Genomic DNA, 24935 nt, shown 5'->3' on the forward strand with positions numbered 1-24935 from the left:
AAGAAAACTAACTAAAATATGAGCACCTCTGGTTTTGTAAGGTGTCATATTGTGATCATTTTATGTCATCTGACAGGCTGAAAACAGTTGTTGAGCAACTTGGAACTTTTCTCGTTGCTGTCGCGCCATCGCGAGAGCAGTGGGTGGGTTCTTTCTTGTGATAGGACATTGCTACGATACCTTCTAGATTGACAGCACCCTCTTTTCCGGTTAATTCGCTGGTAAGCAGAAGTTGTTAGTCATAGGAGCCACAATGGCGATTGTAGTCTCCTTCAGATAGGGCTGTGGATGATACTAAATCCACTAGCATCGCCCTAAATATAGGCCTGGTTGATTTCCAGAGCCATTAATAATAAACTGGAACATCTACTACACACGAAAATACTATGATTTCTGATCAATATTGAATCTATAGGGGATAAAATTTACATTAAAGGGAACATGTAAACAGCACCAACCGGGTCAAGTTTTCATTTTGTTGGAGAAACGAGCGTCTTTTACTCAAGGCGTTTGCTTGTTTCTGAAAGCTCAGACCGTTATTCTGTGGAATAAAAATACGTTTTCTTAACTTGGCATCGGACAAGGACAGCTTTCACAAAGGGACTTTTTCTTTTTTAGGAGTCCGCTCGCTAGCTGTCGAGCAATAGCTAGCTGTGCTAGCTACGTTGAGGCGGAGGCGATCCACAGTGCTCCTATGTTTGGTTTGGACCTTCTTCATTCACTGACTGACTCAGAGTTCAAACTTTGCTGCATAGTAAAACCACCTTGGATTTTTTTTTCTTGTTTTGGCACTACTCTTGGTGAGCGAATGGAATGAATTGGCGCCGAGGAGGACTGGACGTGAGCGGCCTTGAGTGTTCATTTTGTGCTTATGTTTTTTCTGTTTCTGCTTTGCAACATTTGTTTCGACAGTTGAAGTAGCCGTTGTTTTCTTGTGGATGAATCTCTCGGAACACGGAAGCCGGCGTGAGGTATGCCAGGGTCGGACCGACACCATGGGACCAAGAGGAAGACGGATCCGAGCGGCGGCGTGCCACATCAGACCCAAGGCCCGGCTCATACCTCTGAGGGAAACATGACGAGCAAAGACAGTAAGGCGCTGTTAAAATCTTCCATGTCCACACCATCATTGAAACGAAAGCGTCATAAATCAAACAAACCTAACCGAGAATCCTCGGCGATACCGGGACCCGCAGGTTTTGCCCCCGGTAATACGGCGCCTCCTGGTGTCAACACGGTGAAACCTCTGGTGGAGTACGACGACATCAGCTCCGAGTCGGACACTTTTTCGGACCCCCCTTCCTCCAGGCCTTCTGAGAGGGGGGGTGGGGACCGACTGGATCCCTCGCCTTCACCCGAACACGACGGAGACGATATCAGCAGAGAGCCTGAGAGAGAGAACAAGAGTCAAAGACTCTCCCGGAAAAAGCCTAAGGACCCTAATAAAGTTAGAGACTCTGGGAATGGGGAGCATGGGTACAAAAAAAAGAGCAGCAAAGATCGTGAAAAGGGCAACACTGGGAAAGTCAAGGAGAAAACTGCTTCCTCAGGCTCCTCGACCAAACGCCAGCTCCAACCAGAGGGTAACACCAAGCGTGGAGAGTCAGCGCTCTCTGTACAGACTGCAGCCAGTGTAGGTAGCACTACATCATCTACATCTTCATCTCGCAGTAAGGAGAGCAGTCGCTCAGGGAAGTCTCATAAAGAGAGGCAACAGCGAAGAGAAGGCCGAGGAGATGGAAACCGTGGTTCTTCCCATAGGAGCCGGACAGACCGGACTCACCGCAAGTCCGCCAAGAGCCACAAGTCAAGCCCTAAGGGCAAGTCGTCAAGCAGGGGAAGCCCTCGCAGAAAGGGCGCTAGCTCTGCTGTATCATCGAGTCCCAGAAGAGGCAGTGAGAGTCCATTGGGTAGTAACTATGGACAGCAGGGGGATGACGGCTACTCCAGGCGGAGGTTAGCTCAGAAGAGCCCAAGTCCTTATGGGGATTTGTCTCGCCGCAGCAGGCAAAGGTCGGACAGTCCATATGGCAGCAGGCACAGGTCCTCAAGCTTTGAGAGGGACAGCAGCCCTTATTTGAGGAGGCGCTCCATCAGCCCCTATGTTAACCGCAGGTCCTCCAGCACCAGCCCCGTGTCTCGGTGAGTACATCTTTTTGGAAACTGTAAGGGTGGTCGTACTAAGAACTTTTTAACTGCTTACACCTGCATAAGTTAAGTTTTAATGGATTAAATATTTTAAGAGAGGAGTAGTGAAGTCATGATCATCTCCAGGGAATATGTTAAACCTTCTGTTTCAAGTCAGGTTAAACTGTTAAACCTTTCACTCTGGCAAACTGTTAAATTGTGTCTGGAGGTTGAAGTCCAACCGTCCTTACACCCAAAAGCTTTTTTATTTAGCTTGCACTCCACCATCTAACTGAAGTACCTTATGGATTTTCATAGTAATCTGACATGTAATTTCTTTGTCCTGATTTTAATGCACCTAAAAAAAATTACTATGTAATTACCACTGGATTTCATAGTTAATGTTGCTATTGAGGGGATAAAATAAAAGGCTGAAATATTTGGAGATATCTTTTGACCAGTTGAATCTGTATTACATTTTGAAGGCTTTTTTTATTTTCCGTCAACACATTTAATATAACTACTTTGTTTTATTTTGTTTAAAAAGTTATTTTGGGACAACTTTAAGTTCTTTTTGTCTGTTTTATTTCAGACGCTCAGGCCGTTCCAGAAGCCGCTCCCCACTGCCCTACTCTTCTCGTCGCTCCTCTTCTCGTTCACGCAACAAGAGGCATACTTCTTCAGCTTTAGGAAGTGGCGGCTCCCACAGTAGTCGTCCAGCTAGCCGCTCCCCTCCTTCCTCCCGCTTGCCCCTCACCTCCAGTTTGGGTGCAGAGCTTACCCGCAGAAAAAAAGAGCGCCTAGCTGCTGAGGCGGCTGCTCGCGCCAACGCCAGTGGTACTGCTTCCCCTCTTCCATCCACTCAAAAACCTGCAAGTTCCACATCCTCACGATCTGCTAAAACTGAGCCGCCACAGATAGAAAGAGACTCTGTTGCAAAGGTAGAAGCCCAGGCAACTGCACAAATAGCCTCTGATACTCCCAAGAGTGAAGATCAAGTTACAGCACCTTTACCCTCGTCCCCTACCTATTCCCCTGCTCCTCCTCCTCCCGAGCCCTCTCCTCCTGTGCCCCCCTGTCCCATCACACAGGTGCCACCCCCACCACCGCCTCCTCCTCAGCTGGAAACAGTTAATCAGCCCACCACACATCACATGTCCCAGACAAAATCACCCGGGTATGTTCCTACGCGCAGTCCTGTTCGTCAGACACCACTCCACAAGACATCAACTCTCCCCCCCCTGCCTTTACCACCTATGCTGCTGGGAAATGCTCAGGACAGGTGAGAGGTGTCAAATGGAAACGGACTGTTTTTACACATTTACAGACCTTAAGAATTGATTATTATTTAATATGGACATATAGTACTTTGCATAAGTTTAAACTATCCCTAGTATCCTTTTACCTGCTTCCAAGGTGCGAAACTTTCACGGAATCCTATAAGCCACCCTTGATCAATAGTGAAGGTCTTTGAAGTGAAACTTGGGTATTAGCTTATCTTTATTACCATGAGCATGAAAACAAAATGTGGGGTGTGTTAAGAAAATAGAAAAATTGGCCTAAAACTAAAGCAACAAGGCTTTCTTCGAAGCTCCAAAAGCCTAAATAGATGTTACCAAAAACAACTTTTAATTATTACTAAAAAAGGCTGAGTGCTTGGAATCAAATCATGGATCACTGAAGATTTTTGCAGTATTTTCTTTCGAAGTCAGAACCTGTTTTATTTTATTGCCTAAACCTAAAACAAGAAAGTTCTCCTTTTCTCCACAAGGTCATACCGCCTTCTTGTAAAAGTCATTCCTCATATTACACTAAATAGTTTCCTTTGAATAACAATTAATTTCTGTGGTACAGCAGTCATGACCAAATATCTAAGAAAAAAAAGTATTATATTTCTTATGTGGGACCCTGTTTCAGGTTCCTGTTAAATTGAACTGCCATAGCCACATGCAGACTGCTTTTTCTTGAGTTGTTAGATTGTCAATGTAGTGGATATGTTTATTTTTTATTAGAACATGTCTTCGGACTTTCTTTAAAAAAAATAAGACTCGTCTCTGAATTAGTTTGCTTTTCTCCATCAGTCCAAAGAAATCCACCCCTCCCCAGAGGCCATCAAGAAAGGAGAAGATGGTTAGCAGCCGGCCTTCTCTTATTGATCTTCCTCTACCGCCCACTTTGCCTGGAGCTGACTCGTCGCCCCCTCAGTCGCCTGTCCGACAGCCGCCTCCTGTACCCCAACTGCCCCTCAAGAAGAGACCAAAGTCAGCTTCTTTTATTAATCACCCATGACCTATTCAGTCATTTTTGCCATGTTAGCTCTTATCTTTGTTTTTCTATTTTTCTTTGGTTTCCAGGATTTGTTGCCCACGATATGGTGAGAGAAAACATAACCTGAGTGACTGGGGCAAACGCTGTGTAGACAAATTTGATATAATTGGGATCATAGGCGAAGGCACATATGGCCAAGTGTACAAGGCAAAGGACAAAGATACAGGTAAAGTATACGTTTGCTAAACATTAGTCATTATGCCAAGATATATTACTTAAATGTGTTTTCTTCTAAATCCCATGTGCATTGCCTGTGTTTGTAGGGGAACTTGTTGCTTTGAAGAAAGTGCGTTTGGACAATGAGAAAGAGGGTTTCCCCATCACTGCCATCAGAGAGATAAAGATTTTGAGGCAGCTCAAACATCGTAGCGTTGTCAACATGAAGGAAATCGTTACCGACAAGCAGGATGCACTTGACTTTAAAAAGGATAAAGGTACTATAGTTACAGAGATGCTATACAAATGTTTTATTGTTGTGAATGTATAAACAGAATTCCTGTCATTAGTCTTACTATTAAAGTTAAGACAACACTAATGGCCATTGCCAAAATGTTTGCTGTCTAAGAGCACAGATAACTTGGTGTGAATTTCCTTTTTGACTTTACATTTATTTGTTTATGTAGCTTGAGACTGTGGAAGGCTTTATTTATGAAGTACTGCTCGTCTAATGGAAAAACAAATACATTATTCTTGTTTTAAGATGAGCCTTAACAATAGAAATCCTTAGAACCGCTCCCATTTAAAGGCTCCACGTGATTAATTAGCACTGCAACAGGGAAAAAGAGCTCATGAATGCTTAACACATTATTACATATCAAGGTTAGGGCAGTTGTTTCTCAACCTCAGTTCTTGAATTTGTATGCTTGTGCTCACAGACTGGCCCAGTGGACTCGGGAGAACCTTCCTGCAAAGGGTGGATCACATACTTGTTGTGTCTGCAGTTGCAAAACAGCCGTTCTGATTCTCTCAGATTTAATAGCCCCTATATTTGTGTTTTCAAATACATCTTTGCAGATGCTACTCCATATTAGTTTATCAGGATGGTCTTACACACAATAAATAAGCAAGTGTATCAGGATTCTTAACCCTAGCTGGTGTCCTGCTTGCTGTTGCTGCATTGGGGTGGATACATTTTTTGCAATGGTACATTTTTTTAACGTCCATTCATCCATCCATCTATTGTGCTCTGCTTGTCTGAGAATGGGCCACTGGACTAACAGGTCCAGGAGGAAACCCCAGACATCTGTTTCCCCAGCGCCACACTCCAGGTCCTTCTGCTCAGATGCCCCGGCCACCTCAGCCAAGATTTTCTGAGCTGACTGCGGCGTGTGTTTTTACATGTGTCTCTAAACTAATCCTTTTGTATTTGCTCTCAGGTGCATTTTACTTAGTATTTGAGTACATGGATCATGACCTGATGGGCCTTCTTGAGTCGGGCCTAGTCCAGTTCTCCCACGAACACATCCGCAGCTTCATGCGTCAGCTTATGGAAGGTCTGGACTACTGCCATAAGAACAACTTCCTGCACAGGGACATCAAATGCTCCAACATACTGCTCAATAACAGGTTAGAGGAAGACAACCCAAGTAACATTTAGTAGCTTATCATTGGTGGACAACTGATTTATTTGCATGGCGATTGTTGGCGTTTAAGCTCTGACAGGTCTTATTATTGCTACAACCCATCTGGCAAATGGTCAGTCCTATAATGTTGTGTACCCTTTTGTATTGTAGTCTGAATGAGACAAAGCAAATATACTTCTAATACGCAGGTTGGTTGTTTGAGATAATGCTTGTTGACTTTGTTCCTAATGGCAGATGTTGGATGTTTCTCTGTTTGCAGAGGTCAGATCAAGCTGGCAGACTTTGGTTTGGCTCGACTTTACAATTCTGAGGAAAGGTGGGTGTGTTTCTGTAAATGTATGCAATATATCGACTACTTATCTTAAAGCCCAACTCCAGTCCTAAAGAGTGGCTGCCCTGTAGCTTTGAAATGCATCCATGTTCCAACCTACCCGAGTCAAGTGAATTATCAGGGCTTGATGTCATGCTGCTGAGGTAGTTCAGCCATTTAATGAGGTATGTTGGTGCAGGGTTGCATCCAAAAGCTGAAGAACAGTAGCTCTTGACTATATTTGGAGACCCCATTAAATCTTTTGTGATTGCACGAGTTTCAGTTTTATCTTTTTTTTTTTTTTTTCTTCTGAATGAGTAATTCTCCTGTAGATGGAGCTACAATCCATTTTCTCGCAGCTGAAATATTTCAGTTTGGACACATGGGGGCACTAGAGGTGTATGAATGCCATGTAACATCATGGTTCTTTGTCTTTCTTCCACTGCAGTCGACCATATACTAATAAAGTAATCACACTATGGTACCGTCCCCCTGAACTACTGCTTGGGGAGGAGAGGTATTCCCCGGCCATTGACGTTTGGAGCTGTGGGTGAGTTTAAAACATTCAAAATGGCGCTCCTGTTCAGGCATAATCCAGGTTTTTGTTTTTATTCCAAGAAACTTTTAAACACAATTCTCTCATTGTGAAGCAACTTTGATAAAAGCAGCAAAGGTTTGTTTTCTAAAAACTGGTTCTCATGTTTCGGTTACAGAAACTGCACCAAAATAAATATTTACTTATATGTTTGGTTATGTTTATATGAAATAGTCACTAATTATCTAACAGATGCTTTCAAAGCAATTCTGCAATGTAAGCAACAACATCGGCAATTTACAAGATTAATTGTTTGCATTTGTTTTCTATTTCTTTGGGGAGCCAGATGAATTTTTAGCTCGGCATAGATTTATCTGGTGAAATAATAAGTACTGAAGCTTCTCCTGCTACTTTTAATTATGTGGTGTAGCAGCATCTCTGTCATGGTGACAGCGACAAAAGATCGTTTTGTTTTTCCAATTACCTGAAGAAAATTGGCCATATTCTATATAACTGGTTAATAAAGCTGAAGTTGATGTTTTATTATGTTAATGATTTTCCTTTTTTTTCAGCATTAGGGCCAATTTAAAAGGCCTCAGTTGTGAAAACCAGAGACTGGTCAAAGTCTTACGTTTATGTATTTGCCATATTCCTTGAATGTTGTAAAATACCCAAACCTGAGTATCTATAATAACAAACACTACGCATTGTTATATATTGTTAAGAGTAAATATAGTTTTCTTAGATATTGTTAAAACTTTATTTCATTCAAAGAGTAAAATTTATTTGTATATTTAGGACTCATTTACTAAACATTTAATAAATAAAAAATCCCAAGCAAGTATGCCTCGTTACAATAAACTGGGCTACTATGCCACATGTTCTATATATTTTTAGTGAGTGTACTTATTTTTTCTGTTGGTTTTCTTTGTTAAGGTGTATTCTTGGAGAGCTCTTCACTAAAAAACCCATCTTCCAGGCAAATCAGGAACTTCTACAACTGGAGCTCATCAGGTAGAGAAACATCTACAGTCACAATGTGGCTTATGTGTTGTATCTGCTTTAACTGACTTAAAAGACCATAACCCAGCTAGTCTGTCTGATCAGTGTCATAATTTGTTAGTAAAATAAACACAAACTACTCATTTCCATTGAGTTCCTCTGACCAGGAGTACATTTTGTGCGAATAAAAGATAAACAGAAGAGCAGAGAATCTTTAGAGATGGGAAATCGACATTTAGGTGCTGGTTCAGTGTGAATAAAAGAAAATCCGGCTCCTTGATTTCAGATTTGATGACCAATTTGAAAACCACCAATTTTCTTTCACCTGCTGATCTAGCTTTAATCTTTATTTCCGGATTTCTTCCCCTGTAATCCCATGTCCTTTAATCCTTGTTTCCTACAGCCGTCTGTGTGGAAGTCCTTGTCCTGCAGTGTGGCCTGATGTCATTAAACTTCCACTCTTCAACACCATGAAACCTAAGAAGCAGTACAGGCGGCGGCTACGAGAGGAGTTTGCCTTGTATGTAGCTTCCCAGGAGCTCATTTCATATCAGTTGTTTTCTGTTTCTTCATGTAAAATATCTGTTCATTTCTGCAGTTTGCCTACTTCTGCTCTGGACCTGCTGGATCGAATGTTGACCCTTGACCCTTCACGTCGCTGCACATCAGAGCAAGCTCTTCTCAGTGACTTTCTTACTGATGTAGATCCCGGCAGGATGTCGCCACCAGAGTTAGTAGCGAAAGACTTTTTAACATATTCACTAAGGCACATTTTACAAACAGCATTCATGTTGCAAAGTTGTCCCAAATCTGTTCTTTTCTGCAGTTTGAAATACAATTTATTTTACCAAATTTTTACCTGTGTGCACTTTCTTTGTCAAGTCTTCCTCATCATCAGGACTGTCATGAGCTATGGATTAAAAAGAAGAGACGTGCGCGTCAGAGTGGGTTGTCGGAGGATGTGCCTGTGCCCAAAGTGCCCCGTAAAGATATCGCTGGGACCTCCAGCGGAGAAAACAGCCGACCCCACAGCAGCCCGCCTGGAGCGCCGCCCGCTCCCCCAGGAAAGCCGCCCTCCACAGCCAAATTAGAGACTGAGCTGTCAGGTAACAGATCACTTCATAGTATTTTGTTTCTTTTTTGTTTTCATTTGTTGACCATTTTTATTGCATATGAACAAAATGCTACATTTAACATCCATACCAAAACAAGAAATGAAAAAAACAAACAAACTAGAAAACACTAATTGTACAGACTAAAGACCCTGAACATCCCCAGGAAAGAGAGACAAGTATTCACCCAACTTTTACATCAACACTTGTCTTCAAAGTTCTTCAAGCTAAATTTGTCCCTTTAGTTTCTCAACTCCCTCTCCCCCAAAGCTGAAAGGACATTATTTATTATTATTTTAACATTGTTTTCAACATTCGTTTAAGCTTTTGGTTTAGAATAATGGCATTTATTTCTGTCAGAAGTCAAGAAATATGTAAATAGTGTAACAGAAATGAAGCACAAAGAGTGATCCTATTATTTAGAACAGCGACCCCGACATTTTTATTTATTTATAAAAGTTGTTTGACCATTATTATCATGGAAATAAATATACCTATAAAATGTTTTACTCTGCAGCCCCTTACTAAACGACACTTGGAGCAGATCTGGTGGTGGACGTCTGGTTTAGATCTCTGAACTTTGGTGTTAATGCATAACTCAGTGGCCACCAAAGATGACTAATGATGCGAGTCTATAGCTATTGCTGACTATAGACTATAGTCAGGAGGGCTTTATCCATCACATTGCAGCCAGATGCTTTTTAATGTTTTTATTTTCTTAAGTATACGTTATTTAACCTGTTTTGTTACTTTCCAAGTCATGTTTTTGCTAAATGATGTGTAATTTCAGGTCTGGGAGCAGCTGCAGAGCAACTGAATCAAACAGAGCTGGCTGTGCTGCTTAACCTCCTCCAGGGACAGACTGACCTCAAGCTGCCCCAAGTGGCCCAGCTCCTTAACCTCTCTGACTCAGAAACTGTCAGCCAGTTGTTATCAACTATTAATGAGGCCTCTGCCCACCAGGGGGCTCCAGAGGACCAGACTCAGCCTCCTGCTATGCCCCAGCCACCAGAGCCGCCTCCTGAACCCCAGGAGGCCTCACCCACATCTGGAGAAGCTCCTCTCAGCCAGGAAGACCAGGCCAGCCTGCTGGCCCTCATTCTGGGCCAAATCATAAAACCTGAAACCGAGGAGCAAAGCGACGAAAGCAATGGCGTTAAGTCAGAGGAGGCGCTCACGCGCGGTTCGTCCGCTTCGACTACTGATTCCAAGGGCAAGTCTGGGTTTAGTCTTTAGATAGTGAACAAAGAGGAAGCCAGTCGGGAGGGAAATCCATAAAATGTGGAAAGCAGAGGAAAACTGTATAAGACCTATAAACTTTTATTAAGTTAGTTTTTAGGTGACCTGATGAAAGGAACAATAATCCAAATGAATCTGGCTATTAGACCAATCATACATCAGCCCCATCCTCTTGTTATTGACAAATACTCATCTCCTTTCAGCGCCTGTCTTGAAAGAGCAAAAGAAACCTGTGAAAATCTCTTGTGCATTGGCTGTCATGTGACCCTGGTAAACAGGTAAAAGTCTGTGCACATGGACATGACCAGTGCAAGACTGAAGTGCTCAGTAAAACCAAATTAAAGTCAAGTGATGTTCAGCTAACTAAAATAAAAGAAGGTTCACACTGTGTGGTTCCCATGAAATCTCCCTCTTGTTTCTTTCTCACTGTCTTTGTTTCTGTCTGTTTCATTTTCACGTTTTATCTTCACTTCATTTTCATCATAAAGGAGGTGTCGTGGCTTCTTTGCAGAAAAACAGTCTGTAATGTCAGGATTTTTATGAAGAAAGTCTAATAAATTATCAAGTGGAAATAAATATTTTGAATCTTTTTAGATCTCACCTGCATGTTTCTTTTAACTTTGGTTGGTCACATTTTTTTTGTTAAGCTTTCACTCGAGATCTGTTATCAGTATGAATGTTAAGCTGAATCACTGCTGACACTGGAGTGGTTACACACCTGGGGGAATTTAACTTTGAAAGCTGAAAGTCACAACCTTGGTCCATTTTGGGCTGCACTCTCTTACAAAGATCCCACACCGGTGTTTGGATCTCAGCTCCTTTTTCTGTTAATACACACAGATTAATGTTCTCCAAGCACGCAACTGTATTTTTATATAAAACAGTTATATGTGATGGGTACAAACTCAAGTTTTGTGTGCAGCGTATAATTGTTTAATGAATAATGATGGCAAATTATTCTTAATAAAAACATAGCTTTGTTAACCCTTTAAAACCTTGGCGGTTTAATAGGTTTTACTTTAGACCATTTCTTATGGTTACCTCAGCTGAGAGCAAAGAAACTTGTAAGGACTTGATGTTTGCATACAGTTAGTCATGTGCTCCCCTTGTGGTGGATATAGGAATGTCAGCATTATGGAGCTAAGTTCAGATCTTTTTATGGAAGTGAGGAGTAGAACATGCTGGGTAAAAAGGGGGGAAAAAAAAGCTCAACATTTCTGTTAAAATTTCCTCTGTTTAATTCCTTTTGTTCTTTGGATCCATTAGATGGTGCTGTGTCAAAAAGGAAACAAGTTTTGGCCAACCAGTTGCCTCCAAGCGGTGAACTGCGCCCCCCCTCCCCACCGGGGTCACCTCCACCAGCTCCTCTCCTGGTGAACTCCCAACAAGCTGAGTCAGAAACCCAGCCTAACAACCAGGACATCAGCCCTGCTGTGGCTGCTGCCTTGCTCCAGCTCATCTCTCAGCCGGACCTGGAGGCTGTGGCCTCCAAGCAAAGCAAAGACCCATCCCCGGCTGTGGATGCCGCAGGCCGTGAAGAGCTTCCCCCACCCTGGGTTGCAGACTCTCCCATTAAACCTTCCGCCCCTGCTGAGTCGCCAGCAGCGGCGGGTACTGCTGCTCCCACCACTTCATCTCAGTTCCCAAAGGACCAGGACCTGCGGTTTTCCCAAGGAGCAGCCCGCTGAACCTGAATCCACTGGTGACCTTAATGTTGGGTATCCTGGGACAGTTCCAGCAGTCCTGGCCTGAAGGGAAAGGCAGATGGAGAATGCAGCCACAGAAAGTGACTCACTGGACCAACAGCAGGTAGTGAAAGTCAAATCAAAGATTATGAAAGTGAATGTTTAATGAAAGAGATTTAGGGTTTTTTTCAGGTAATATGATGAACTTTTTTTGCCTAATGGAGCAAGTTGTTCTGTTCCTTTGGTGGGACGGTTTGGACACGGGGTCAGTCTGTCCAGAAATAGTTCAGGTTGCAACACACGCCGCCTCCAAATCTTTGCTCTTTTCTCCACACCGAAGAGGCTGGACTCCTAAACTGAGTGCTTTGCAACTGAAGCTTAATGCTGAGTACTATGAGGTCATTTCGCCCCCTCTAAATGATTATCAGTTTCACTCCAGTGGCCCCTTTCAGTGCGATTATCAGTGTTACGGAGAAAAGGCGTTTTTCAGTTTATTCTTCAAGCTAGCTCCCCCTGTTTTCAGCCTGTTACCGTTGTGACACCAGCAGCCCTTTCCCGAATGATCTCGGTCATGTGGGAGAATGTGGCTTCAGATCCACTTTGAGTGACGACTGTGTTTCTTTTTCAAAGCTTTCGTTTTGATTTAAACCCAAAAACAGCCTGGTATGTACTGTCCTACCTGAATTTTGACCCTCCTACATGCAGCGATGGTTTTTGTTGTTAACAAGTCTCTAGATCTCGTGTTTCTCTCTCAAAAATGAATTATATCAAATCATTAAAAATGACAGCTTTGCACATGCTATATTCTGCTAGTTAAAGTTAAAAGAAAAGCGCACACAGATTTACCTGGATTTTCCTGGTGGGCCCTAAACACTTCACCTGCCTGGAAACCTTTGCAACAAGTTGTTTTCCACCTTATTTTCTTTGTTTTGCCGAGATTCTTTTCTACATGAATAAAGTGATAAAATGCTCAGTGACGGTCAGCCATTCTGTTTCCGTTTTTTGCTTTAGAAAAATAAAGGGAGAACTAACGTCTGTAAAATCAAGACAGAAAGAAAACAAAGACAAATCTCTGTTTTTTTTGGGGTGTGGGCAGTTTATTAAATGAGGTTATGCCACAAGATGAACTTTTTTATCTACAATTTCTGTATGTTTCTGTGTGAAGTGACCACTAGATGGTAGTCCAAACAGGTTTTTTCGTTAAACTTGAGAACTGCAGCTTGGCCAGGTTAAAAGGGTAAAAAACACACTGATTGTAGGATACTAGCTAGTGCGCAATAAAAGATTACTGGAATCCTGAAAGACAGCATTCAGATATTTGCCCTTGTTTTTTATTCGTTTGGCATTTTATGTTGCAACACAACTCAAATTAGATTGGATGGAGATAATCCAATCTGATGTTCAATTCTTGCCCGAAATTCTCATTTAGATTTAGCTCCGGACTTTGACTGGGCCATTCCAACACTGATATGCTTTGATTTATATCATTTAATTTTCTCTCTGACTTCATTTTTGTTCTGCTTAAAGTGGAACCTTTGACTCAGGCTCAAGTCTTTCACTGTTTTAAAAAGTTTTTTTTGTTTTTGTTTCCAGATTTGCTTTTTATTTTACCTCCATCCATCTTCTCTGATCAGACCACAGCATGATGCTGCCAGTACATTTTTAATGCTAGGGATGGTGTGTTCAGGGTGGTATAGAAGCAGAATAAAAAGTTCAGTTTTGGAATAACCTCACCAGAGTGTAGTGCACAACTCATATTTGTCCTTCCAACAGATTGTCATCCCTGAGCTGGATCCTCTGTGGTTCTTCCAGAGTTACGGTTGGTGTCTTGGCTGCTAATCTAATTAAAATCTTTAAGTTAAGGGTCAGACTAAAGGGTGATGAGCACAAATTCATGCCATACGTTTCCAATTTTTATTTGTAAAAAAACAAAACCCCCCCAAAAAAACAAAAACATTGTAAACCATGTATCTTTCTCTTCCACTTCAAAATTGTGCATAATGTGTGTTGGTCTATCACATAGACCTTAATTAAACACATTAAAGTTTGTGGTTGTAACACTCTGCAAGCAGCAACCTGCTCACCGTATGGGATTAAAAATCATTGTCAGAGATGCACCAATCATGTTTTTCTTGCCCAATACAGATTTGTGTTTATCGTCCTCTCTGTTTGGCCTGTTCAGAAATTTCTTTCTATAGAGTACAAAAAATAAAACCTATTTGTGCGTTTTGTTCAATTAAATCCGGCATATATCATAAAACATAAATATGTCATTGCAGGTCTTTTTAGAGAAGTGGTAGTTTTGATTACAACTGAAAAGGGGTTAGAATAATATCCTCGTATATGCATTTAATCATATGTCCCCAACCTTTATCTGATTTTTAATATTTGGGAAACGTGTTGTGAGCTCATACATTTATAGACTTAAATAAAAGTGGGAGTTTTCACTTCTAGCACTTTTAATAAATGAAAAAAAAATTGGACCTTCAGTATTTGATGCTGATCACCATTCAGGGCCGACTGATCCAAAGTCCGATCAGTTGGTTTTGTATGTAGCATAGATGCATAAACAGCTGAATTGCAGATTTTTAAGTCAGCAGACTGATAATATTGCTTCAAGCCCAATCAGCATTGGAGTAATTATATTCGGACCCAATCAGATGGAGACATGCTGTCTCTCGACGATTGGTACTCCCTGTATATCAATAATATTCATATTTCGGTTATTTCCCCACTTGGTTTGATCTCTCAATGATGATCCCGACAGGCAGCCAAGGATCATAAACCTTAGATGGGCAAACGCAGAAGCTTCCAAGGATCGTGCAGACTGTGTGTGTGTGTGTGTGTGTGTGTGTGCTGAATTGGCTTCACGCACAGCTCCTCACTTGGCAAGCTTACAGAGCCGCTTACCCCTCTGGCCCAGCGAGCAGCTGAGCCCTCTGGGTGAGATATCCATTCAGAGAGGAGGCAGAGGGAGGCTCACCTGCCCTCTAGCACAGGCTCAGTGTGAATGAGATGAGACGGTGATGCATTCTGTCTGATGCCTCTCCCCGTCGGGACTCCAAATAATAGTGAATGTGCCCGCAGGGAGTTTCCACTGGAGGATGTAGTGGGCAATGCCACTGCCAAGTCACAAAGACGAGACGAATAAATCAGGGCTGAGGAGTGACGAGAGGGAGGCGAGTGAGGCAGTGCCATTAATCAGAAAAGCACCTTATGGGGAATGCCCAAAAATGTGCCAATCTGAAGCTTGTCGTCGCCATAGCAGGGACAGTCGGCGGCGATCAAAATGGAGGCTCCATTTTGAATGCTGGCACTTCAGTCAGCTGCTGCGATTCTGGTAGATTTCCAGACAAACTGTGAAATAACCGAAGGTCTGTTTCGGTCTATTCACGCTAAATTGATTGAATGAATATTTGTATTTTTATGTCAGATTGATCAAAATTTCTCAGTGCCTCTCAGATCTGATGACCAGTAATATTAAACACCTGGTTTGGATCCCATCTCACATTTAAAGGAACTTTTAACAGTCCAGACTTAAGAGAAAATGCAAATCTGATAGCCAGATTTCATCATAGAGACATAGAAGCATTTTTTTAAGTTCTCTACAAGCTACAGAATGTTCCTTTAATGTCACATGAGCATTGTTTGTCTCAATTTGATTGTGATCTGTCAGCAAACTCAGTGTATGTTCACTGTTGAGTTTAAACTTCCAGTCTAGTTTATACTTCCCTTGAATAAGCTTGACAGAATTTTCAGACTGAAGATACAACTAAGCATAACCTCTGAAATGTTTCAGAAATTTCTCCAGTTGTCAGATCTCATTTCAAGATTTAATTTCAACGTATAAAATGGTATCAATAAAAAGTTCTTAACTGCCTTCTTACAGCGTATCACAGCAATGAAAACGTGTGAGTGTGTGCAGTCTGCAGTCGTCTTTGTGAGCAATTTGACGGTTTGATGTTCGAGGCTGTTTGATCAGCTTGTGAACTCATTGAGGAGAGGCTGGGAACTCCACAGCTCCACATCCAAGACGAGGCGAAATGCAACAAAACAGGCAAATATCAGTCCAGAACACCAAATATTGACAAATGTATACATTAAAAGTAAAGCACATTTGTTGAGATTCCTGCACCTTGTTGTTGAACAAAACGTGAATCAGAATCTTTTAATTATTAAGACAGCTTGCGTGTAAATATTCCTGTTTTCATCAGCTCTTCTTTCTTTGTCTTCTATCAAATAAAATTTTATGTCAGCCATTTTGTTTATGAGTGCATCTCTGTTTATGCAATATTTCAAAAACCTATCCACTTCCTCACAGCTGTGATGTATATTTTACTGCTGAAACAGCATGCTTTATAGATGCCATAACACGCCCCCCCCGTTTCTCTTTTTTTTAATAGTTTTCTAGGAAATGCAATGTTACTCATCCTTGTTATGTCTAGAATTAGGGCAAGGCTCTAGGAGAACCTGAAGTCATCCAGGACGTCTTTACAAATACGCCTTCTGAACATACAATGGAAAAACCTTCAGATTTCATCATTTAAAGAAGACAAACTCATTTCTGCTGCTTACTTCCAGGTTGAAGTAACATGCACATTGTATTATTTTTATAAATCGATCAGCGAGGAACAATAACCAGAATATTAATATATAAATTAATATATAAATTTCTGGTTATGCCTGCCTCTTGGTGCATACCACCGTTAGTAATGTAGAACCTCGATTTGCAACAATCAACCCCATGAAAACTTAGGATTTTCATTTTGAAGAGACTGTATGGGTTTTATTTTGAAGGGCTAATCTATTTTCCATCCATGGCTAAGGCAACTTGGTAATGCAGGATCTACATTTGCAATATTTTAAACTACAAAATATCAAGCTTCAATTTTGAAAAGTATACAAAAGCTTTATTTTAAAAGGGCAACATAATCCCTTTTCAAGACTGTTTTACTTCAATTAAGAATGTGGAGCCAGCTTCTGCAAAAATCTACTCAAAATATTTCAACTTTTATTTTGAAGGGTACGTCAAAGCTTTATTTTGAAACAAGTTCACTTTTTCATGCATGGTTTAGAGCTATGCTTGCAATAGTCTGACCTATGAAATGTTTTAGGTTTTTATTTTGAATTGTATCTATAAACCTTTATAATATAAGTCCCAACTGTTAACTCCTGTTAATCACATGTTTTGGCCTTCATGTTTATGATACACACTAATAATAATGATCATGATATTTTTAAATGTCTACAATTACTTCAGCATGCACAAAAATGGACAAATTGAACTTAAAAAATCAAAGAAAAAGTATCAAGGGCATTTATTCCTCCTAAGAGTAAGACAAAGTAAAAGGAATTAACAGCCTAGCTGTGCCAGTCCCACAGTACAGCTCTGGGATTATTAACTGGAGTTTTGTGGAAATATGATGAAAAGGACCTAAAAACCTGGAGAAGTCTTTCCAGTTACAACTTCCATCATCCAAAAGCTGATATCCAGCACCGTTTATGTATCTGGCCACAGCAATGGATGTGGTCTTATTGACCTTGATGGTGCTCACAAGAATGCCAGTGCTGGGCTTTATGTCTAAGTCATAAAGTCTATGGTTAAATACTCTGGTTAAAGAGGTAGAAAAGATTATGGAATGATCCTGGAAACTACTCTCAAACAAGAAAAACATCAAGGCTGAGATACTATAGGAAAAATGCCAAAACTTTCATCAAAGCCCATGCCTGATGAGGTATTTAACGTCAATCACCCAAGAGTTGACAGAGATTTGTCCGATCAAAATGTTGGCCTCGAGGTCGACACCGAGAGTTTAAATATATAGTAGCTTAAGAACCAGGCCCTAACACATGGATACATCTGCATGTTTTTCTTAATCAAAATGTGGACAGTAAGTGCAGTCACCAAAAGGAGCAAGTCAGCCACACAGCGCCAACTTACTACACACAGATGCATTGCAAAATATCCAACCACTTCCACTGGACTTTGCTAAAGCCCCTCGGACACCAGCCACCTGATCAAGGATACGATCAAAATCGGGAAAGAACTTTAAACATCAATGAGGTGTCTATTAATTACGGCAGGCCTGTCAATAAAGATCTCATCATTTTAAGTAACCGACTAGATATTATCCAGAATAAAAGGATTAAGTGTCTGCTTATTGATCTCTAGCTGATGGAAAAAAACAAAAACAAAACACTGATATCAAGACCTGGAGATCAAGATATCATGTATGTGAAAAACAAAGGCCAGAGTTGTTCCTATTTTGATACATGCACTTGGAACAGTTACCACAGAGTTCAAAAAACACCTTTTAAAGCTGGCCTGCCAACTCAGTCCTGAACATCCTGAGAAAGGTCCTGTCTGTTTGATAATGTTATCATTAGGCCGTCTTTATATTTTGTACATTTAAGCCCAAAGTTATTCTGAACCCTGTGTAAAATTTCCATTTAAGCAACAAGACATGTAAAAAGATAAACATGTTTTTCAACTTTTATTAAAAATGTCAAATGTTAAAAATGATTTATACCCTTTACACCTTCAATACTCTGTGGACAATCTTTATGGGCATTACAGCAATCAAAGCCTCCTCAGAAGTGCTGACGAGCTATTGCATATCTCCACTGATATTTGCATGATTTATCTTTGGCGATGAGCTCCAACTCTTTGACGTTGGAAGGCCTCCTTGCCATCACCCTAATCTTTATCTCCCTCTATAGATTTTCTAAGGGTTCCAGTCAGGGCTCTGGCTGGACCACTCCATAATCTTCAAATAGTTAGAAGAAAAATGTTAGTAAAACTAAAAGTCGACTTTCAAACTAAATCTATCAGGGGTATAAATAAGTTTGGGCTTATGTGTAAATGGGAAAGACTTATGGTGAAAGCAGGGATATAAACAAAATATAACTAGCGTGAACAAACATCCCCCTCTGTCTAGCAACAGCATCGAGGCTGCAATTCAAAGAAATACGACTCTGTTGACATCTTTAAATATCTTTCTGGGACCTTTTGTCTCCTCTCTCTGCCTGCTCTGTCATCTTCTCTGTGTGATGCTGCACTTCTGCAAACCAAAGTATATTTTTCCCAAGGTCTCACCTTCTTATTACCAATTCGGTTCAAAGAGCTCGATCAGCACAGCAGCATCACTGCCTTGTCTCCCCCTCTGTGCCTGAATGTGTCGGTGCTGCCTCTTTAAGGGCAGAGGGGCTGCTGGGAAAGCAGTAAGAGAGAGGGTAGGGGTGTGGGAAGAGGGGGGGTGCGGGCCCTGCAGGACCATTTGTGCTGAAGCTCATTTGCGCAGCGACACTTAATTGGCTACAACAATTAATTAATGTGTTGGAAAGTTGGCACAAAAAGTTCATTTAAGAGGGTTTTAATAAGCAATTAGAGGAAAAGCAGCAAAGAGGGGGAATTACTGGAGAGGAAAAGAGGAAAAAGCCGAGATGGAACGAACGTCTGGCTACAAGAAACGTGAACGCCCCTCTGTATCTGTCTGCACTGTGCTTTGTCTATTTCACTGACCTTTCAGTTTTGAAGAGTGGATGAATGATAAGGCGTCATCACAATGCCATCATATCTCTCTCTGATGCCCTCATCCCTGTTCTTAAGTGGACTCAAAAACCCACAATGCCCTTATGTCGTACACGTCTTAACCCCGGTGGCCCCTTGGTACCCCTCCCCTCCCTACTTCTTGTCCCGGTGCCCAGTGTAAAATATCGCATGACTAATGAGGAGAGCAGGTTGGAATCCTGGGGAAGATGTCCTTGGAAGACGAATGCATTTTCAGCAGAATAATTAACTTAATTAACAAATTCACATGCATATTCATCAGCCTATTAATGTCTGCTTCGCGCTGCTTGATGAGCAATGCAATAATAACCGTTTCATTTGCATATTTGCGTTCACACTCACGTTCTCCAAATAATGAAGAGAAGATGGCGCAGGAAAATCGAAAGGGTATAAAAAAAAGTTGCTCTGGCTCATCCTGCATGAAAATGAACAACCTGCACACATTTATATTTGTAAAGTTTATTTATTGTTGTTTTTTCTGTGTGCCAGATCAGGGTTAGTAAGACTAGAAATGACACTCTTCGTCTTGCTGCTTGCACCTCCAGCCTCCTTCCAAAGATCACTTCAGCTCCCTTGCTGCTTCCTCTCTTTCTGCTGCAAACTCCATCTCTCCTTCCTGTTTTGCATCTCCATCTATCCCCTCTTTTTACTAATTAATCCCTGTCACACTTGTGTTTAATTTATTTATTTCTTGCTTTTGAAGTCTGGCTTGTCTGCCTGTCAGTGTAATGTATGTTTTGCAGGAGAACTTTGAAGCTCCGAGTGTGTTTGAGTATAAGGCTGGTCTGAAACTAAAGGAGCTATAAAAGGGGATAGAAATAAACAAATAAATCTGGGATGTTCATGTTCTCCAACTTCCTTGATTTTTGTTTATCTTTTAGGGGCTCGTCGGGCATGTGCATGTGTGTGCTTTACTTCAATACAGATTTGTATTGAGTTGAGATGATGCTGCCTCTCCTTCGCTCAGTTACTGCCATTGATAATGTGTGTGTGTTTCCTGGGAGCCATTACAGACTTTTATGTGTGTATGGATTCGACATATACTGTATAATCTACGTCGCTTGTATTTCTTTATAAGCTCCTCTCTCTAATATTTCATATGGCAGTAAAGAAATGCTAACATTTTTGGAGCATTTGAATGTATCAAGTACAACAGTGTAACTTTCTTATCTCTTGAGGAGGTAATATGTGGGGGGGGGGGGACAGCCTGTGCATAGACACCAGCGGTTTGTGGAGCAAGAATTAAAAGTAGAGAGTGATGCCAAGTGAGTCCCTGGAGATAAATAGAGGGGAGAAAGAGAGAGAAGAAAGAAGATATGGAAAGGATTTCACACACACACACACACACACACCCTGAATGATTCATTAAGTCACAAAGAAAACTAGTTTAGCTGTACTGCATTACAAAACTCATACACATTTTAGAGAAGGTTTATAGTTAAGGTGGCCATAAAATACAGATGCATTACCTCTTGGATCAAGGATGTGAGAAGAATTTCTTCTGGGGCCCCATTGATATGGTTCAAGCTTGATGATTTTTGTATTCTACATTCAAACCAGCCTGTTTTAACAGTTACTAGTGACCCAACAATGAAATAAAATGAATATATTAATATTATTTTTGAAAATGACATGGGTTCCCTTCACATTATTATTATTAAAAGTGCTTGCATTAGTAATGAAGGTCTAAACATTTAATCAACAGTTAGGATTTGTTTAGAACAGGTATTTATAGGTAACATTATTGCAGAAGTACAGGGATTGGACAATGAAACTGAAACACCTGTCATTTTAGTGTGGGAGGTTTCATGGCTAAATTGGACCAGCCTGGTAGCCAGTCTTCATTGATTGCACATTGCACCAGTAAGAGCAGAGTGTGAAGGTTCAATTAGCAGGGTAAGAGCACAGTTTTGCTCAAAATATTGAAATGCACACAACATTATGGGTGACATACCAGAGTTCAAAAGAGGACAAATTGTTGGTGCACGTCTTGCTGGCGCATCTGTGACCAAGACAGCAAGTCTTTGTGATGTATCAAGAGCCACGGTATCCAGGGTAATGTCAGCATACCACCAAGAAGGATGAACCACATCCAACAGGATTAACTGTGGACGCAAGAGGAAGCTGTCTGAAAGGGATGTTCGGGTGATAACTCGGATTGTATCAAAAAAACATAAAACCACGGCTGCCCAAATCACGGCAGAATTAAATGTGCACCTCAACTCTCCTGTTTCCACCAGAACTGTCCGTCGGGAGCTCCACAGGGTCAATATACACGGCCGGGCTGCTATAGCCAAACCTTTGGTCACTCATGCCAATGCCAAACGTTGGTTTCAATGGTGCAAGGAGCGCAAATCTTGGGCTGTGGACAATGTGAAACAAAGTGAAGTTGAACATCTTCCATGGCCTGCACAGTCACCAGATCTAAATATTATTGAGCCACTTTGGGGTGTTTTGGAGGAGTGAGTCAGGAAACGTTTTCCTCCACCAGTATCACGTAGTGACCTGACCACTATCCTGCAAGAAGAATGGCTTACAATCCCTCTGACCACTGTGCAGGACTTGTATATGTCATTCCCAAGACGAATTGACGCTGTATTGGCCGCAAAAGGAGGCCCTACACCATACTAATAAATGATTGTGGTCTAAAACCAGGTGTTTCAGTTTCATTGTTCAACCCCTGTAGGTGTCATGTAACTATTGGCCTAAAGCAAGACAAGAATAGTTTTTTGTTTTTTTTTCAAAATAGAGCTTAAACATCCCATTCAAAATGTCTTTGAGCAGATTCTTGCAAAAGAAGGTTCCCCATTTCTAATGGGACCAAATCACTTGAAACAGGAATATGTTTATAATGAAGTAGTTTCAAAAATAAAACCTTCATTGTTCTACATTACTAGGTTAACTACACCAGTGATGAAAAAGGGATGGTTAGCACTTCAAATTAAAGCTCATATATTATCTTCAGAATAAACATCTTCATCATAAACATTTTCATAGGATTATTATAATTTGCTATCTAAATTACAAGTGGACCTAACCAAGGTTGTGTTGGTTTTTCAAAATAAGGTCAGAAATACTTTTCAAAATTAAAGTTTTTCTTTATTTCCATTACACTGTGCATGTTTCCCAACCTAGAACAGAATAAATAATTATTTGATTTATTTAACTGTGCATCTGTATTGGGTAAACTCAAGTTCTCTTAGGCCCTGAGCAGCCACAAAGTCCACATACCTTAGGCCGCCAGCCCAGTGTTGCAGCTTCAGACTCAAAACAGAATGCAGCCATATTTTCTTTGCATTAAAGCAGTGGATAAATAAAGCCTGAATTTGGTTTGGATCTTGAACCTTTAGTAGACTTTTAACTCTTGGACAGGTCAAAAACGTATCTCTCTGTGCTCACAAAGATAGAAGCAGAAAAACGCGCACAGCTTGAGGCCGATCTCTCACCTTTTTGTCTCTCTGTCCACTCTATCCCTCTCCTCCTCTCTGTCTCTCTTCTTTTCATCTCCCAGCTTGCTGAGGTGACACCCTGCGTGTACAGTGTGACACTGAGCTGTCACCTCCCACTCCTTGCATCACACCTCTGCCCCCTGCTGGGCAAACCGCGTCACGGCACCCAGACGCCTCCTCCTCCTCCACTGGCACCACGGAACATAACTTCACATTCTGTCACGCTTTCAGTCAAACTTCTCTCCGTGAGGTCATCTGATACTGTCAAACTATTTTTATGTCTGATTATCTTGAAACTCCCATTATTTTCTTTTCACAATATTTCTGGTTTGTCATTTTTCGGTACCCTTTGGAAGATGTAATAAAAACCTTGACATAGAATCGGCTTACATTGCTATATTGAGGCCGGTTTTTTCACTGACGGGAAAAAAATCCTATATTCAAAAGTAACTGTTTTTAATAAATCCACTGGTGTTACTATTTTTGATTCAACTGTTAATACTTACAACCTTCTTTAGCCAATTTTCACAGCATTTAGTGTTCTCCTGTGACATTTCACAAGGTTGGAGCATACAAAGAGCCGTATCTTTGACCTATCTTTGCTCAATCTCTCTAGATCATCCAGAGGCCTGGGCCTCCGCTAAAGCACTCTTCTCTTCAGCTCACCCCATGAGTTTTCTAAAACATTTAGGTCTTAGACATGGTTTGTCACAAAGGAGTTTGTGATGCAACACACTGTAACAAGGTTTCCAGGATTTTTAAGAGGAACTAAACTTATATCATCATCGCTCTTCTTCCATACTTAACAATGGGTGTGCTTATTATCTGGCATGAGGTCCTTTTTCTACATATTTATCCTTTTTTCCTTACTGAATCCACCTGAAGTGTTTGTTGCTGAAAACTCATTATTTGTCTCATAAGAGCAAATCAAATGGTTCCAGTAGGGTGTGGCAAACTCCACGTCTGTGTTTGTAATGGTAGGACAGAAAAGGTTTTATTTCTGACGTGCCTCCCAAACAACTCTTCTAGAATATACAGTAGATTGGTAAATGCTTGTTATGAAAATTTGGTGACCCCAAAATGCCACTATTTGCTGCAGTTTTCTAATATTTAGTTTTGGATAATCTATCTTCTCCCCTGGTGGCAAGTTAAACTTGGTTCCTTGTCCCCCCCCACAGTGTCCAGTGACCTAAAGAAATGGGTGTCTGTTTCACATCATATTTATACCCCAATAAACAGAAGACCATTGATTAATGGTTCCTAGAGTGTGGCCAAATTAACCAATAAACAGTATCATTTGAAAAACATGCTTGGGTTACATTTAGTTTAGACATGTTGTGATTGAATGTGCTGAAAGACATTTCTCATCATCTGACCTTTTCCCCAAATACCTAACAAACCAGCTATTTTGCCTAAAAGTTATTTCTCCTTCAAAACAAAAAAACTAAAACTATATTGTAAATATACAAATATATTGCACATAAAGATAAAAACTGACAATTTTTCTTGTTGAATTAAGCTGAAGCCAACTCATTTTCAATATTTTGTTTCTGCCTTGAGAGCATCATCATTTTCTTGCAGATGATGACCTCATGCACATCCTAAATTTCGTTCCTCAGTTTGATATTTCCAAACTCGCAACTTGATAAACTGGAGATGAGCCAAAGATTTTGACACGTGTATATGCTTTAACATCAAATTAACACCTTTTACAGATACTTTTTTGGCTTCTGTTCTGCAGGTTTGATGAATATTTTATCAGTTTCTGTAATTAACAACTAGAACGTCAAGAAAGTAGCCAAGAAGTAAAACTGATAATAATTCACGGTCATGTAAACATAACAAAGAAAGGGGTGGAAGAAATGGTCTCACACGTGGATCCTTTTACATGCTAAAGGGATTTATTTTATACAAAGCGTCTAATATGTCAGGTTTTGTCATCGTCAAATAGGTATTAAAATCCAGTGCTAAGAAAAATCATTTAAACCCATAGAG

The 24935-nt window shown here is 40.9% G+C and overlaps 1 protein-coding gene across 6 annotated transcripts; it reads left to right on the top strand.

Annotated features, from left to right (window-relative positions):
* The first annotated feature begins 234 nt into the window (after positions 1 to 234).
* LOC124862659 (cyclin-dependent kinase 12-like) lies at positions 235 to 23309 on the top strand. 6 transcript variants are annotated; one of them, XR_007036974.1, is made up of 16 exons: positions 235 to 2142; positions 2720 to 3409; positions 4209 to 4388; positions 4482 to 4621; positions 4719 to 4889; positions 5832 to 6021; positions 6298 to 6354; positions 6797 to 6898; positions 7820 to 7897; positions 8289 to 8405; positions 8484 to 8615; positions 8768 to 8991; positions 9788 to 10210; positions 11503 to 12045; positions 13695 to 13740; positions 15811 to 16040. XR_007036974.1 is itself a non-coding variant. In XM_047356708.1 (15 exons), exons 2-15 carry the CDS (start codon positions 974 to 976, stop codon positions 11922 to 11924), a joined length of 4095 nt encoding a protein of 1364 aa, XP_047212664.1. In that variant the 5' UTR covers positions 235 to 800; positions 913 to 973; the 3' UTR covers positions 11925 to 12894. The 6 variants fall into 6 exon arrangements, 2 of the variants coding, with proteins under 2 accessions (XP_047212664.1, XP_047212663.1); XR_007036973.1 differs by lacking the exons at positions 13695 to 13740; positions 15811 to 16040 and adding an exon at positions 23003 to 23309; XR_007036972.1 differs by having other exon boundaries at positions 13695 to 16040.
* Positions 23310 to 24935: the final 1626 nt, after the last annotated feature.

This window comes from Girardinichthys multiradiatus, chromosome X, assembly GCF_021462225.1.
Source record: "Girardinichthys multiradiatus isolate DD_20200921_A chromosome X, DD_fGirMul_XY1, whole genome shotgun sequence".
In the NCBI taxonomy this organism is placed as follows: Eukaryota; Metazoa; Chordata; class Actinopteri; order Cyprinodontiformes; family Goodeidae; genus Girardinichthys; species Girardinichthys multiradiatus.

What these genes read in the sequence shown, in the direction of transcription:
- LOC124862659 (XM_047356707.1), top strand. Translation starts at nt 974, where the DNA reads ATGCCAGGGTCGGACCGACACCATGGGACCAAGAGGAAGACGGATCCG. An exon ending in CCCCTCAAGAAGAGACCAAA is followed by an intron (nt 4,389 to 4,481) that starts GTCAGCTTCTTT and finishes TTTGGTTTCCAG; the next exon opens with GATTTGTTGCCCACGATATG. An exon ending in GGCAAAGGACAAAGATACAG is followed by an intron (nt 4,622 to 4,718) that starts GTAAAGTATACG and finishes CTGTGTTTGTAG; the next exon opens with GGGAACTTGTTGCTTTGAAG.